The 14151-nt window shown below is 39.0% G+C and overlaps 1 protein-coding gene across 2 annotated transcripts; it reads left to right on the plus strand.

Moving 5' to 3' along the window:
- The first annotated feature begins 289 nt into the window (after positions 1–289).
- On the plus strand, positions 290–13887 carry FUNDC1 (FUN14 domain containing 1). Of its 2 annotated transcripts, none has more exons than XM_075713850.1 (5): positions 290–335; positions 2682–2838; positions 4705–4780; positions 11504–11632; positions 13241–13887. In XM_075713850.1, the coding sequence occupies exons 1-5, from the start codon at positions 305–307 to the stop codon at positions 13316–13318; spliced, it is 471 nt and encodes a 156-aa protein (XP_075569965.1). In that variant the 5' UTR covers positions 290–304; the 3' UTR covers positions 13319–13887. The 2 variants fall into 2 exon arrangements, with proteins under 2 accessions (XP_075569965.1, XP_075569959.1); XM_075713844.1 differs by lacking the exon at positions 290–335 and adding an exon at positions 1096–1917.
- The last annotated feature ends 264 nt before the right edge of the window (positions 13888–14151 follow it).

Genomic DNA, 14151 nt, shown 5'->3' on the forward strand with positions numbered 1-14151 from the left:
CCAAATGGCCGCCCTCCCCGGCCCCCCCGCGGAACTACAGCCCCCACAACCCTCCGCGGCGCCGGGGGACCCGCGCTGCCCGTGACGTCACCCGCCGCCTCGGGGAGAGACCCCGGGCGCTCCACGCGCGCCCGCTGGGGGAGTAGGAGGCGGGAGGGGGCGTGCGCATGCGCGCTGCCGCCCCGCGGCCGCAGAGGGGGCGGTGCCGCGGCTGGGGGCGGGGGGGGGGCGGGGGGCTGGAGCGGCCGCTGGGGGGCGGAGCCGAGCGGCCCCGGGCCCGGCTCCGCTGTCAACAGCAGCCAACATGGCGGCGCGGAGGCCCCGCACCGCCTCAGGTCAGTGGGCTCCCCGCGGGCTCGGGCGCCTCCGCGGCCACGCGTCCTGTCCCGTCCCTTACGGGAAAGGGGAGGCGGCGTGGCGGCCGCCCGTCCTCCCGGGGGCGGGGGGCAGCCCGGTGCCCCTGCCGGTGCCGGCGCCCGGGGGCGGGGGAGGGATGGCCCGGGCTCTGCCCCTCCCCCGTTCGCCCTTCCCCCCCCCCCCCCCCCCCCGGTCCGCGCGGCCGGTGGGGGAGGGGCGGGGCGCCTGCGCGCCGGCCCTCGCGCGTCGGCGTTGGCCCGTCCTCGCGCGGGCTGAAGCGGCGGCTGCCGCCGGCCCCGGCCCCCCGCTGCCGGCCCCCTCCCGGGCTTGGCGCTGGCCTCCCGCGGTTTCAGCGCCGCCATCCCGCCTGAGCGCGGCCGGGGCGGCGGCAGGCCCTCGGCTGAAAGCCGCCGTAACGCCCAGGTGCCGGTGCCGGTGCCGGTGCCGGTGCCGGTGCCGGCGCCGGCCGCGGCCGCACAGCAGCGCTGGGACCGCAGGGCGCGCAGGGCGCGGGCTCTGGCCTCGGCGGGGCCTCCCCGGAGGCTGCGGGACGGAACCCGCAGGGCGCAGCGGGCAGGCCAGGAGCGGTTTCCCTCGCCTCCGTCGTCTCCGCATCTTTTAATGCACAGATCTTTAAGTGCACCGGTGCGGCCTTATGGCGTAATGCCGTTTTGCACAAGCAGTTTTACGTGCGTGAAGTGTATGCATAATATTAATCCTGCAAGGAGAGGAATATTTTCTTTTTGTCAGTAGGAACTGCTCTAGCATTATTATTTTCCACACAGCGTGTTATACTTGTGCAAGTTTTGATTTGAATAATACTAATTTAGGGGCAGAATTAACGGAACTGACAGTCTAGGACAGCGTTCTGATGTTCTTCGCCATTTAAAGATGGTAAAACAGTTTGCAGTCGATACCTCAAAGTCAGGAAGAAAGAAGATACAGTAACAACTTCTTAGCGTTATGGGTCTTGCTATTTATGTTTTAGTACTCAGGAACACTTGGGTGATAATAAAGGGAGAGAATTCATACCTACATGTGTGTTTCTTGCATTCTCTAGCCTTTTACCCATATTTATAGTAAGACTTAAAAAAAAGTTGCTGATGTTCTTAATAGAATGTTTATATCTACAGTCTTTCTTTGTGATTCTAGGTAGTAATTTAACTTCTCTTCCTCTTTGGAATGTCCCAGCATCACTGCTGAACTTACATTCCACCTTAAATGTATTTAGCTGAAGTGGACTTTAATTCATGTATGTATGTCTGTAGAACTATGGTATGCTTTTAAAATACTTTTTTAAAAAAAGATTTAACCATCTCTTCTCTTTGATGTTTGAGTACACGTGGTATTTAGGATCTCTAATTTGAAGTTGTAGGAGGCCTATTTTGGAAATATTGAACAGAATTGTACGGCAAGTATGGAACTTAATTGAAGTCCCAGCTTCATCCATTTCATCTGTTGTGGAAAAGGAACAGAAGTGCCTGTTCTTGGCTTGTTAGCATATGCTAACGTCTAGCCCTCTGAGGAAAACACTAGGCCAGAAGTTCTCAATCTTTCCAAGTTTTGGTCTATCCAGAAGAGATGTGTATGCTTTCTCTTAAGTTAGACATGTTTCACGTTGTTTAGGAAAATAAAAACAATTGTAGTAGGTCAGATGAAAGCCCAGCACCCTGTGTCTGAAAGCCATCAGCTGCAGGATGAGCTAAGAAAGATTTAAGAGGGTAAGCATGTAGTGATACTTTCTCAGAATGTTTTTGATGATTTTCAGCCCAGGACCTCATTAGCTATGGTTGTCATCTTTGTGTCTGACAGCCTTTGGTGGATTCCATGCCTCTCCCCCCAGCCTCCCAATTTGTTCTGTTGTTATTTGGAGTCCACATCAGCTATTTGGCATCTACAGCATCCTGCAGTGATGTTCCACAGGTTAACTGGGGCTTCTGGGGAGGGGGGGTGAAGGAGGGGAGAGGAAGATTTCCTTTTTTGTGTTGAACCAGCTACCTTCTAGTTTTATTTGGTACCTCTTGGTTTCTGTACTTGAACAGGTAGGAGATTCCTGTTCACCTTTTCTGTGCCAGTCATGGATTTTATAGATGATAGCTTCCCTATAGTCTTCTCTTCCTTACCTTGAAGATTGTGGCATAAAATCTCAAAATCCTTTGTTCTGTGAGCTGCTGAACCATAGGTAGCCTGTATGCTGCAATTTAAACCATTGGAATAGCCAGTTAATACCAAAACCAGTTCTGTTAATGTTTGGGGTTTTTACATAGATTGTTAATTTACTGTATAACTGAGAAAATAATTTTTTTCCTTTTTTTCTTTTTAAGAACATGAAAGTGACGATGATTCCTATGAAGTGTTGGATTTAACAGAATATGCACGGCGTCACCATTGGTGGAATCGTGTGTTTGGCCGGAATTCAGGACCAATTGTAGAAAAATATTCTGTAGCTACCCAGATTGTGATGGGAGGCGTGACTGGCTGGTGAGGGAGCGTCACTTTTCATAACTGTGCTAGACCTTTTACTGTTCTTAGAAGATCCCTTTCCAAGGCTATTTGAAGCAGATAAATGTATCCTCTCTAACAGGAATTCCGTTACCATTGATCAAGATTATTCGTGTGTGAACAATTTCTTAACTCATTACTCTGACTCATCATTCTAAAGTGTTTTGTAGTATCGATAAAACACCAGTTAGCTAAGGGAACTCATACCAGTTATTCTGAAAAGGATTTGGGGAACTTAGTCAGATTTGGGATTTAGTCAGAACTCTGAAAGTACAAGGAGTAAATGGAAAATTACTGCATATATCTTCTGTCTCTAGGGAAAAGCATATTTCCTTACTAGTATAGATTTAGAAACCTACTTATGATATTATGGCTAAGACATCTTTTACAGGTAAAAGAAATAAAGGAAAAAAAAATGTGTCGCAGAATATACTTTTAATTGAGTCCCATTTTATAGAGACTTCTTTCTCTCTAAATTGAGCTGGAGCCATTTTGAACAAATTAACAGTCTGCTCCCACGTTAACTGAAGAGAGATACCACAGCATAGTTACGTTAAAATAATTCATGGTGAAAGCTAGACAGTAAAGATGAGAACTTAAACTGGAAAATGTGGCCACCATCTTAGCAGCTATGTCAAGGTATTTGTTACTTGTCAAAGGTATTTGAATGGTATTTGTCTATTCCAGTATTCTAAAAAATTTAAGTTCAGTGAAAAATGACATTTTGGTAGCACAGTAACTTTTAACCATAATTATGCAAGATTTGGAAGATGAAATAGACTAAAAATGAAATTGTCATGTCCAGGCTCAGTACAGCTTTGAGGAGTGTAGGCTCAGCTTGCAGCCTGATTTTTTTATTTGCCTCTGTAGCCTTAAAGTTATTTTTAAAAGTTAGATGTGTATACATAAACTCTGAAGCTTCCAGGGAATAGTTCATCTGGCATACATAAAAACTGGCTTATTGAAAGATCTGGAAACTGTGTATTTCAGTATCTGTGGATGTATATACCTCTGTGTGTGTATTCATGTATATAAATACGAGTTCACTATTCGTATGCAGGGGGAAAAAATTCCCCTGTGTGGGGGCTGGTCTGGGGGGCGGCGGGAGGAGTCAGACACCAGCAGAGCTGCCCAGAGAAGTTACGGCACCATCAGCCTTGGAAACATTCAGCGCTGCCTGAGTTAGGACCCTGAGCAACCTGATTGAGCTTGGAGGTTGGATTGGGCTTTGCAACTGGCCCAGTTTTGGGAAGGTGGCTGCACCAGACGACCTCCAGAGGTCCCTTCCTGCCCAAACTATTCTGTAATATTGATATCTGTGCTGTTCTCTTTTTGATGAGGGAATGTTTGGAGACTGCGGACAAGATACTAATTTTCTGGTTGCTTTGATCCATTAAAAGTAGACTAAGGCCACGTCCCAGTAGAGGAGCCCCGCTGTTTTTAACTCTTGTGGTAGGGATATAACTTCTTTTTACCTGAGATATTTAAGTTACAGGTTGTGTAGTTATTATAAATGATGGTACAATATATTCACCTCCCATTTGGGAACAGTTATAATGGCACTTTTATATTATTACATTGTGCTTTGTTAACATGCCACATTTAATAGCAGCATGCAGACAGCCATGAACTAGCAACTATTACTCGTGTTGTCTTGTGTTAGATATTATTAATTAAATATTGTTTGCATTAAATAGTCTGATTTTAATATTTAAAAATGTGAAATGGTACATTTGCTTTGTTAAATGAAAAAATAGTAATAGTTGTAGTCAGGAATTTTGAAGTGTGGCATCGTTCAGCAGACAACTTCATTGGACTGGGTTTTTCTTGTTTTGTTCTCCTAAGGTGTGCTGGATTTTTGTTCCAGAAAGTCGGAAAGCTTGCAGCAACTGCAGTAGGTGGTGGCTTTCTTCTGCTTCAAGTATGTAGCATTTCATGCTTTATAAGTTGGCAAATGTTATTTACTAAACAATAGGAAAAACACAGCTGTTGGGCAAAATTTAATTGGGAAGGCTTCTTATCTACTTCCTCTTTTTAGTATTATCAATCAAAAACTTACATTTCAGCTGGAATATTGTGTACAAAAGAGACGTTTCTAAAAATCAGTGGTAAATCAGAATCTACTCTGTCCTGTAAAATAGTTTGTAGTAAGCCAAAAAAACCTTCTGTGCAGAAACTGAGATGCTTTATGTGATTCAATATTGCCAGGTTAGAGGAACTGCCTGTAAACCTATGGTTAGGGAGATCAAGGAATTTAACCTGTATTTATTTTAAATAGGTTTGAGTGCTTTAGAAGTAGGCTTCTCTGGCAGTTGCTTGGAGGGTGTGCGCTGGTCCCATTAGGAAACGATGTTTTTTCTCCCCATGCTGTATTTACTCATTACATCTTTTGAACCTCTGAAGCTTTGCTCACTTCTGATAGCTTCATTGCATTCCTCTGTTCAATTGGATTTCAAGTCCAAATTTTTTTAATAAATGTTATCTGGCATGACCATTTGCATTTTTCACCAGATATTGTGGTTAGGGGAGGGCATATTTCCAAAAAGCCTTTAAATTAGATGAAAAAACTTTAAGTGAAGGAGAATTTCACACATCCTTCTGTAAGATGCCAAGTATTTCTTAATATTTTTACTGGCATTTTTCATGTCTTACCTGTGAGCTTGTTGTTTTTCCTCAAATCATTCTCGAGGAAATGGACTGGTGCCTGCTTAGGTCCATGCAAATAATACACCATTTTTTGAGGCAGGATTGTTAAAGGTACATTTTTTTTTTTATTCTTTCCAACATCACCCTGGAGGGTTTCTGAAAAGCATATCCCACTTTCAATTATTCCTTTGATTGTAGTGGCTGTTGCAGTCAACCATTGATCTGGAAGGCTTGGGTAATACCTGATTGCTGCTGTGTAATGCATCAAAATGTCACAGTTGTGTGAAGTACCCTTACTTCCTTCATGATTATATTCTCTACTGGTTTTGCGTTTGGTTTTGGGGTTTTTTTTTAACTCCTCGTTGAACATGTAACTGAACTGCAGCACTTACATGAGAATGTATGCTCTTGGAACTATTTGGTTTAAGTTGTTTTGAACAAATATAAAGTGTATTTTATTTTGAATTACTTAAAAGCAAGCATCAACAGCAATGTAAAAAGTCAAAGAGAAATAATTTTTATATGAAGCTTTATAGTATTAGCATTCATTCCACTTCACCATTGTGCATTGATGACCTTTATAAATCTGGAAATCACTGGTTATTGGGCTTGTACCTAAACATAGGGATGAATTTTACAAGGGTGTTGTATCTGAAATGGTTTAGAATCATCCGGATGTAAATTTTTGGCAAAATGTGCTATGCCAGCACATGAAACCATCTGATGGACTTCTCTGGACTTCTTTAGCCTATAATGTATATTTCTGGATCATGAGGGAAGAATTAATTCTTTATATATATATATGCAGCGGATCTTGAAGTACTCATCATGCTTTTAATCTAGTTGACTTAAAGATCAGAATCTTTCTTCCCGTATTGTATGCCATTGGTCTTAATTCTTTTAACGACATTTCTTGTCTAAATATGACTGAAGAGCCTACAGAACAGAGGCCTGCCATCCAGGGGTAGCAGGCAGAATGTTGCCTGCAGGTGCCTTCATTAGTACTTCTGACTACAGGAAGCTAAAAGGTTAAAACCTAAGACCTATAGACAAAGGATAGAAATTGCTTAAAACACAGTACTTGTGCGGTATGTTTCTTACTGAGCTGTGAAGTTTGGGGAGCTTTCTTGTACATAAAATAGATTTGCCATGTGTTTGAGTGTCTGATTTCTTAGTTGATCTCATTTACAGTGTATCTGAAAAGGAGTATTATCCAAAAGGAAAAATGAGTTGCATATTTTGATTGAGTTGTCTATATCTTTAATTAAGTAAGATCAGATTCTCTTGGAAGGGAATGAAGTAAATGCCTTGGTCTTTCATTTTAATTCAAAATGTTTTGCATTTTAAAGCTGAGTCATAAATTCTGTAGTGTAATTACATTTCTGTAGTCTTTAATTTTTTCATTTAAAGATCACACATCGTGATTTTAATTTCCCTATGAATACATGTTCAGCACATCCCCTGAGTGGGCAGAGGAGCATTTCAGCACATGACTAGAAACTTCCTTTGTATCTGTAAATTTCTCTGAAGTTGCAGACTTCATTTCAACTCCTGACTGCAATATTGACATTGTAATTACCCGCTAAAACAAGAACAACAACTATAGAAGGCAAGATTCTTGGCTAAAGCCATTCAGTGAAACATTTCAGTCCTGAAACTAAAAAAATGCATTTTTTTCTTCAGGGTGTGATGACTTCATCTCAAGAAATCTAGTAAGAAACCGAAAGCAATACATTTTTGGAATGTCAGTTTGTACAAGAAACAAAAAAGATTTTTAAGATTTTTGTAAGTGATCTAGAAATTTTTCGGTCTTAATACAGATTAAATGAAAAGTAGCCTGAGGAAGAGAATAAAAATGACATTAAGGAATTTGCATAGTTTTTCAAAAATAAGATCTGTTATCACATCTTTGTGCTAGCTATGTCAACAGCTTAATTTGATGAATTAACTATCCTTTTTATTGAAACAGATGTAGCTCTTCAAATATGCTGGTATAAGACCAATACACATGCACTATATTAAGGAAAATATAATTCATTTCTCACGGCAAGTAAGGGATTTTCCTTGTATAACTTCTAGTTTATACAGCACAGAGTTTAGTGAAATCCTGAAGAGTAGGGAAGTATGAACTCATGTGGTTCTGCTATAATGAATTAGTTAAAAACAATTGTTCTTAATGAGCGCCTGTTCTCTCTGTGTTTTTAAACTCCTGTGTCTTTAATAATGGTTTCATTGCTTTTTTTCTCTGCAGTCAACATACAAATTGCAGGCTTTTCCATTGTGCCTTGACTATTATCTAATCCTAAAATTGTATTTTTGTTCGGTTATTTTTGCTTTCACTAATATATTTTGCCTCATTCCATTAGCATGCCACTGATGAATTCAATTCTTCATTAAATTATTTCTAACTTAAGAAAAGTAAATCTTTGAAAACAACACAAGAAGCAAAATAAACTCTTAAGATATCATTGGCTATATATTGTACAGGGGTTTGTTGATACCATGCCATGATGATGTTGTGGCATCTCAGTGAAGTGGGGAGAGAACAACATGCTTCTGGGGGTGGGGACTTAATGAGAAAGAGTTGTATTCAGTTTTGCACTGAACATCCCACTTCACAGTTGATGTCTGCAGACTTTGAGGGAGCGTTCAGTGGAACAGCCAAAGCAAATGGTAGTTGGAAGTTAGCCTTTTAAAGAAATGCCGTATTTCTGGCAGGTTTTGACATGAAATGGAGGGGCATCGTTTCTCTGCCTTTGTAAATTGGAGTAGTTTCGCTGGTTACAGTGGAGCCGTGCCAGCAGATGGTGGCTGCAGGTACAGCCTCTGCATTTCAACTCTTACAAAAAACGTTGGATCGTTTCTCAGTCCCTCCTTATCTGTATATTGAAGTTAGAGACTTGTCAGATCTGTTCTGGAAACTCGTTGAGTGTGATGGGGGTTGGCACCTGTCTAAATACCAGAAAATACCTGGAAGTGTACATGGCTTCTGTGTGCTGCACAAGCAGCTGAACACAGGGAGCTCGCCTGTGCCTTCCAGGCTTGGTTGGGCTTTTTTAGTATGAGAGATTTTGTCTTTGAGGAAATTAGAACTCTTTTGTCCCATCTTGCCGTGTAAATTCTTTGCTCTTAAGTGTTTTTTGGTCATTACTCTTAATAATGTTTCACAATAACAAAGTACTCGCATGCCTCTCCAGTATCACCCCCAAAATGAGGTCTTCCCTTTAGATGTTTTCTTTGATTAGTGTAGAGAAAGATGCATGTATTTCTAGTATTCTTGAATTGATGTATTTTTTCAATTGTCTTTTTGGAAAAAATCCCATTATTTTTCAACAGTTCTGGAAGACCGTGAACAAAAATAAATTTTACTAATGTGATATATGAGAGAGATATATATATGTATGTAATATATATATTATTCCATTATCATATGTACTTATATATAGGGTTTTTTATATGTAGATATATACACACACACCCCCATGGCTTTTTTGAGAATATATCTCTCTCTATATGTATAGACCTGTATGACTCTTACTGTAAGTATGGAACTGATAATGGAATATTATTATTTTAGTTTCTCTGTTACTGTAGGGGCTGGGTTTAAAAATACTAACGAACTTTAAGAATTTGTGTTTATGTAAATTTACTGTTGTAAGCTAATAGGGGTTTTATGATGTATTAGGGTCAAAAAATTGAAGTCTGTCTCACCGACATTTGAGTTCAGTGGGATTATTTCTGTGCTTACATACAAAGTTATGTAATTAGTAGGATTGCAGCCAAAGCAGATGTGACACAAGCTCTGACTATCACTTGCACTGAAGTACAGTTCTGGGGGTTTTTTTCCTGCTCAATTATAAATTTTATATTCAAAACATTGTCCTCTCTTGCTTATTTCATAGATGTGTACAAAAACTCAAAAGCAGAACTTAAGATTTCTGCTACTATGTTCAGGGAGAAAAGTAGTATAATTTTTATTGTGTAAACTGGGGTTTTGATACAAATGTAAGCTGTAACTACTGGAGAGCTAAACAGACCTTAATTAAAAATTTTTGCCTCATCCTTGTACTGTATGGATAACTGAGCTAATTAAACTATTCTTACTGAAGTGTTTTCTCTTAAAGTCACATTTGTTTATATCTTTTTTTACAACTTTCAAGCAAGCAAATATATTAGCATTTCTTACATTGTGTTGGACTGGGTAGATCAGTCCATATTTAGTTTTCAGTTTTATGAGTTAGAAGGCACCAATTCAACACTTGGGCCTTTTTGAAATTCTTGTGGTAATGTTAAATTTATAATATAAAAACTCCCCCCACGTGCAACATTTTTTTCCTGATATGTCATCTAGTGACTTGTTCATGTTTTCATACTGTATAGGTAGTCCTTAAATAGCTATCACTGCCTAACACTAGTGCCTGTGTGGATAAGTGGTTTTACAGTAGACAGGCAAGGTCAATGAATGTATTATATTCTGAGGTATGTAGTAAAGGAGACTATAATATTTAGTAAGTCCATTTTGCATTTGTCCAGTGAATTGTTTTTTAAATCTTGTTCAAAGGTGGAAACTGAAGTTTACTTTCTTACATAGGTGGTCTTTTAGAAGCTTTGTTTAGGAACTTTAATTAAGACAAAATCTGTCTGACACTTGCTTCATTTTAGGGTTTGGGGTTTTTTTTTTCAGGATCCTGAAAATTCCTATTTGTGGTTAAATGTGCTGCTTAATTATTGTGGCTGTTTTAAAACAAGTTAGATGTCCTAATTTTAGTTACTTGGTAGAAAGAACTATGTGAAAAGTAAAATTCAGTGCCTGTAAGCAATGTCAAACATTTCTTTTTATGCCGTACTGAATAAATTGTATATTTAAATATCTGTTCCACAAAACTTCGTTATCTGTGAATTTAATTTACCAGTTGTACCATTTGGATAGAACTCTTTTATGTCAGTTACATGAATTTGCCAAACATGACCTTAAGAAGGATCTGAGAAATACTATTCTTCATAAACTATTTTTTGTGTAATGGTCATTTACCTTTAAATTTAGTGGTCTGTATCTATTTGTTTTGGCTGTTAAAAAAAGGCAGTAATCCTCAGTTTTGATTTTTGCTCTCTTTTTTCCCCAACTAATGAGTTGTTTAACTGTTCTCTAGAGCATGCAGTAATTGCCCATTTTTTTTTTTAAGCTATGATCTTAAAAACATTTAAATATGTTTTTCTTTTTTGAATTGTCTTAAGGAAGTTGGTGGGACTGTCAGTGTTGGTCAAGTAACAGAACATCTTACTTTTTTCCAGGATAAAATCTTAGTAAGAGAAATAAGGCAAAGGGTTGGGATGACAGTTAAATGTGTTAAAGATCTCATGGATGTTGTTTGAGTGTAAATTGGTGTGAACAATCCCCCAAACTTACCCATTTTGCTGATGTTACAGAACTTGTGCTATACACAGGCCATGTTATTTCTCTACTTATTGGTTTTGTAGTAAGTATTAGAATTCTCTTGTATTACATACTTTTTTTTTTCTTGGACAGTTTAAATTATGTAGGATAAAATAATAATTTTCAGTATTTCTAGGGATGATTCTGATTTGTCCCAAATATCCTGTCACAAATCAGAATTCCACAATTCTGAAAGAAGCTGAAATGAAACAGTTTTTTCATTGTTGTCCTATGAACGTGCTTTTCTCTTTCTTACAAGTAAAGTTACAGTAAATGCTGAAGGAAAGACACTCTTATTTAAAGCTTTTGTAACTAAACAATAGAGAAGTGGTAAAATTAACAGTAGTCTACTGAACTTTGCCATTGCTTGTTCTAATTTGAATTGTTATTGTGGAAAATACTAGTGTTTGAAGCAGAATACCTGCTGTATTTGGCACAATGTCTTTTACTATATCTGTAATTTAAAAAAGAAAAAAAAATTTTAAAAGTGTAGTCACTAAGATAATGTATTTTGACTTGTAAAATGTTAACTGCAACTGTACTAAATACCCTTTATTTTCCTAGATTGCTAGTCATAGTGGATATGTACAAGTTGACTGGAAGAGAGTTGAAAAAGATGTAAACAAAGCAAAAAAACAGTTAAAAAAGCGTGCAAATAAGGCAGCACCTGAAATCAATACTCTAATCGAAGAGGTAAGTCTAAGGTGATAAACTGTTTTCTACCATTCAGTTTTTCTTACCTTCCACTGTAGGTGATGATTAGTTGAAAATGCGGGTACAAAACTGGAAGGCATCAGAAATGGTCTGGCTGTATCTTTTATTAAAAGTTATCAGATTGTACTCTTTTATTCATTTAGCTTTCTGTTTTGTTCACTCTTAAAGATGGCACACAAACTTCAAAGTTAATGCATTTCTGCAGCTGGTATGGCTTAGGGACTGCTGTTGGCTTTGCATTTATAGTCTGTGCAGATTCTTGCCTCGTGAGAAAGCAGTAAGGTCATGACATGGTAAGAAGTTGAGGGTGTTGTGGTTAAAACGTGGTAGCTACAAAGACAAAACCCAAATCTTTTTAGTCTGCTGATAACAAAATTACTTGGTTGGAGAAGACTGACCTTTCTCTCTGGAGAAAAGCTATAACCACTCCGTAACTAGAGTTGCGGTTTTTATCTCTATTTCCTGCAGTTTGAAGAATGTCTGTCTTCAGAATCTGTCGGTTACATCTGTGTTGAAAAGAGGTAGCCTGTGATACTGATCAGTGTCACTGAGGCTATTTCATTCTGTCATTTGAAGACTTTTATTTAGTCTTTTTATCTTTTAAAAAAAAGTTATGTTTAGCCTGGTTTTACATATTTGCAAATTTCATCAGACAATCTAAGTTTCTTTCTCAGTAACTGTGAATCCTGACTTGGAATATGTTGCAGACAGTGCAACAGCAGCCACACTAGCACTCTGTAATTAAGAGTTTTGACGTCTCAGATTTAACATCTGTGGAGTTGTACATAGGTTGATAAAAATTACCTGAAATTTTAACATGAATGTGAAGTGGAAGTTCAAGAGAAATGATTTTCTAGCTTCCGTACCCCAAATAGCTTAACCTGACCTTCTCCGTCGTCCTGCAGAAATGGGTGGGACAGGATGGCGTTTTTGTTTGTTTCCTTTTTTTTTTTTTTTTTTTAGATTATGTTACTTTCTTCTAATTGTGCACCAGTAGCCAGTCTGAAGTGTTTGAAGTAGAGGATTTATGAAATGGCACATGTTTGATATCACATGTTATAGTCTGTGCTATTACTTAATGAAATGTTATATACAAATGTCATCATACCTAAGTGGGTTTTGTAGCATTAAGTTTTTAGGAAACTGGCTCATAAGGAGTGAAGTGTATTTCTTTTTCAATGATCCAGTCTTCCAAAAGCCAGTTTTTTTTAAAAACTTTTTTCATGTGATTAAAATGGAAGAGATGGTAGTGCTCATGCTTTTTTGCCAAGGGAGTTTGTAGAACATCTGTCCTGTTTTAATCAAAACAAGAGTGGTATTGGCATGAAATTGCTAGGACAATTCCTCTGTATTTTGACTTCTAAAATGCTAACTGTATTTTAAATATATTGTTAAAGACAGCTGAGTGTCAGTTTTCACCCATTGGTGCCAGCAGTTGTCACCTAGCTTTATATGTTTTTAAACACGTTGCTTCCCCCCCCTCCCATAACTTTAGTATTCTGGTTTCCAGGCAATTGTGATAAGTATTAAATGTTACAATCAGACAGATCTGACTCAGTTCTTTACGGATATTATTTTTCTTCTCAGTCAACAGAATTCATCAAACAGAACATCGTGGTATCCAGTGGATTTGTTGGAGGCTTTTTGTTAGGCCTGGCATCGTAAGGACCTGAATCGTCTCTTCCCGATGGCATTCATGTCAGCAAGGAACAGTTGTGGTGACACGCTGTCTTAAAGCAGTGTGGGTCACTGGGCCTTCCAGAGCAGGACAAGTGGACTAGATAGACAGTTTGGAAGCTTTTACATTTCAGGCTTTTGCCTCTTGAAGCTTGGCAAAACTAGGATTTGCTGAAAAACTGTGCAGTGTGCTCATTATAGCATTTCTGGGCAAAACTGGTTCATCTTCATCATGACTCTTTTTATCTATGACCTTTCAAGATCTAGCATTTTTTAAAATGTTATTCTTGGAATATAGATATGTAACCATACTGTAAGAAAGCAGGCTCCATTTCTATGTTTTGAGTTAAATACTGTTTATTTGAAAAGTATTTTTCTTCATGCTGTAGTAGATAGTATCAATGACAACATGATGCATACGATACTGTAGTTTCAGCCTCGTGGCTGTCCATGTTCTTTAGAAGTCACTGCAATAATCTACCAGTCTGTAATACCTTTTTACAGAGTATTAGATAACTAAGAATCATGAGCTTATTAAAGGTGAAAATTAACTTTGACTCTGGCATTTGTGTTACATAGAAAATAAGAAAGTCTCATGTTTATAGCCTGCAGGCATTGGCTGCAAATATTTGCAGAGATACTTGTGATACTCGTGTGCTAAGTAAATGTATATCTGTTACTTTTCCCAGATGTGTAGACATGCATAAATTCATTGATAAAACTGTAGTACACGGATAATCGTTGCAAGCGCAGACTCCGCAGCCATCTGGTGCTTGGTTGTTTTAGGCTCAGTAAACCGCAGAGGTCGTTTCAGACTTCAG

Source organism: Pelecanus crispus, chromosome 1 (genome assembly GCF_030463565.1).
Source record: "Pelecanus crispus isolate bPelCri1 chromosome 1, bPelCri1.pri, whole genome shotgun sequence".
NCBI lineage: Eukaryota > Metazoa > Chordata > Aves > Pelecaniformes > Pelecanidae > Pelecanus > Pelecanus crispus.

Coding starts and splice junctions, on each gene's coding strand:
- FUNDC1 (XM_075713844.1), top strand. CDS start 1,860: ATGCTAACGTCTAGCCCTCTGAGGAAAACACTAGGCCAGAAGTTCTCA. Junction 4,781..11,503: donor GTGGCTTTCTTCTGCTTCAA/GTATGTAGCATT, acceptor TTATTTTCCTAG/ATTGCTAGTCATAGTGGATA. Junction 11,633..13,240: donor TCAATACTCTAATCGAAGAG/GTAAGTCTAAGG, acceptor TTTTCTTCTCAG/TCAACAGAATTCATCAAACA.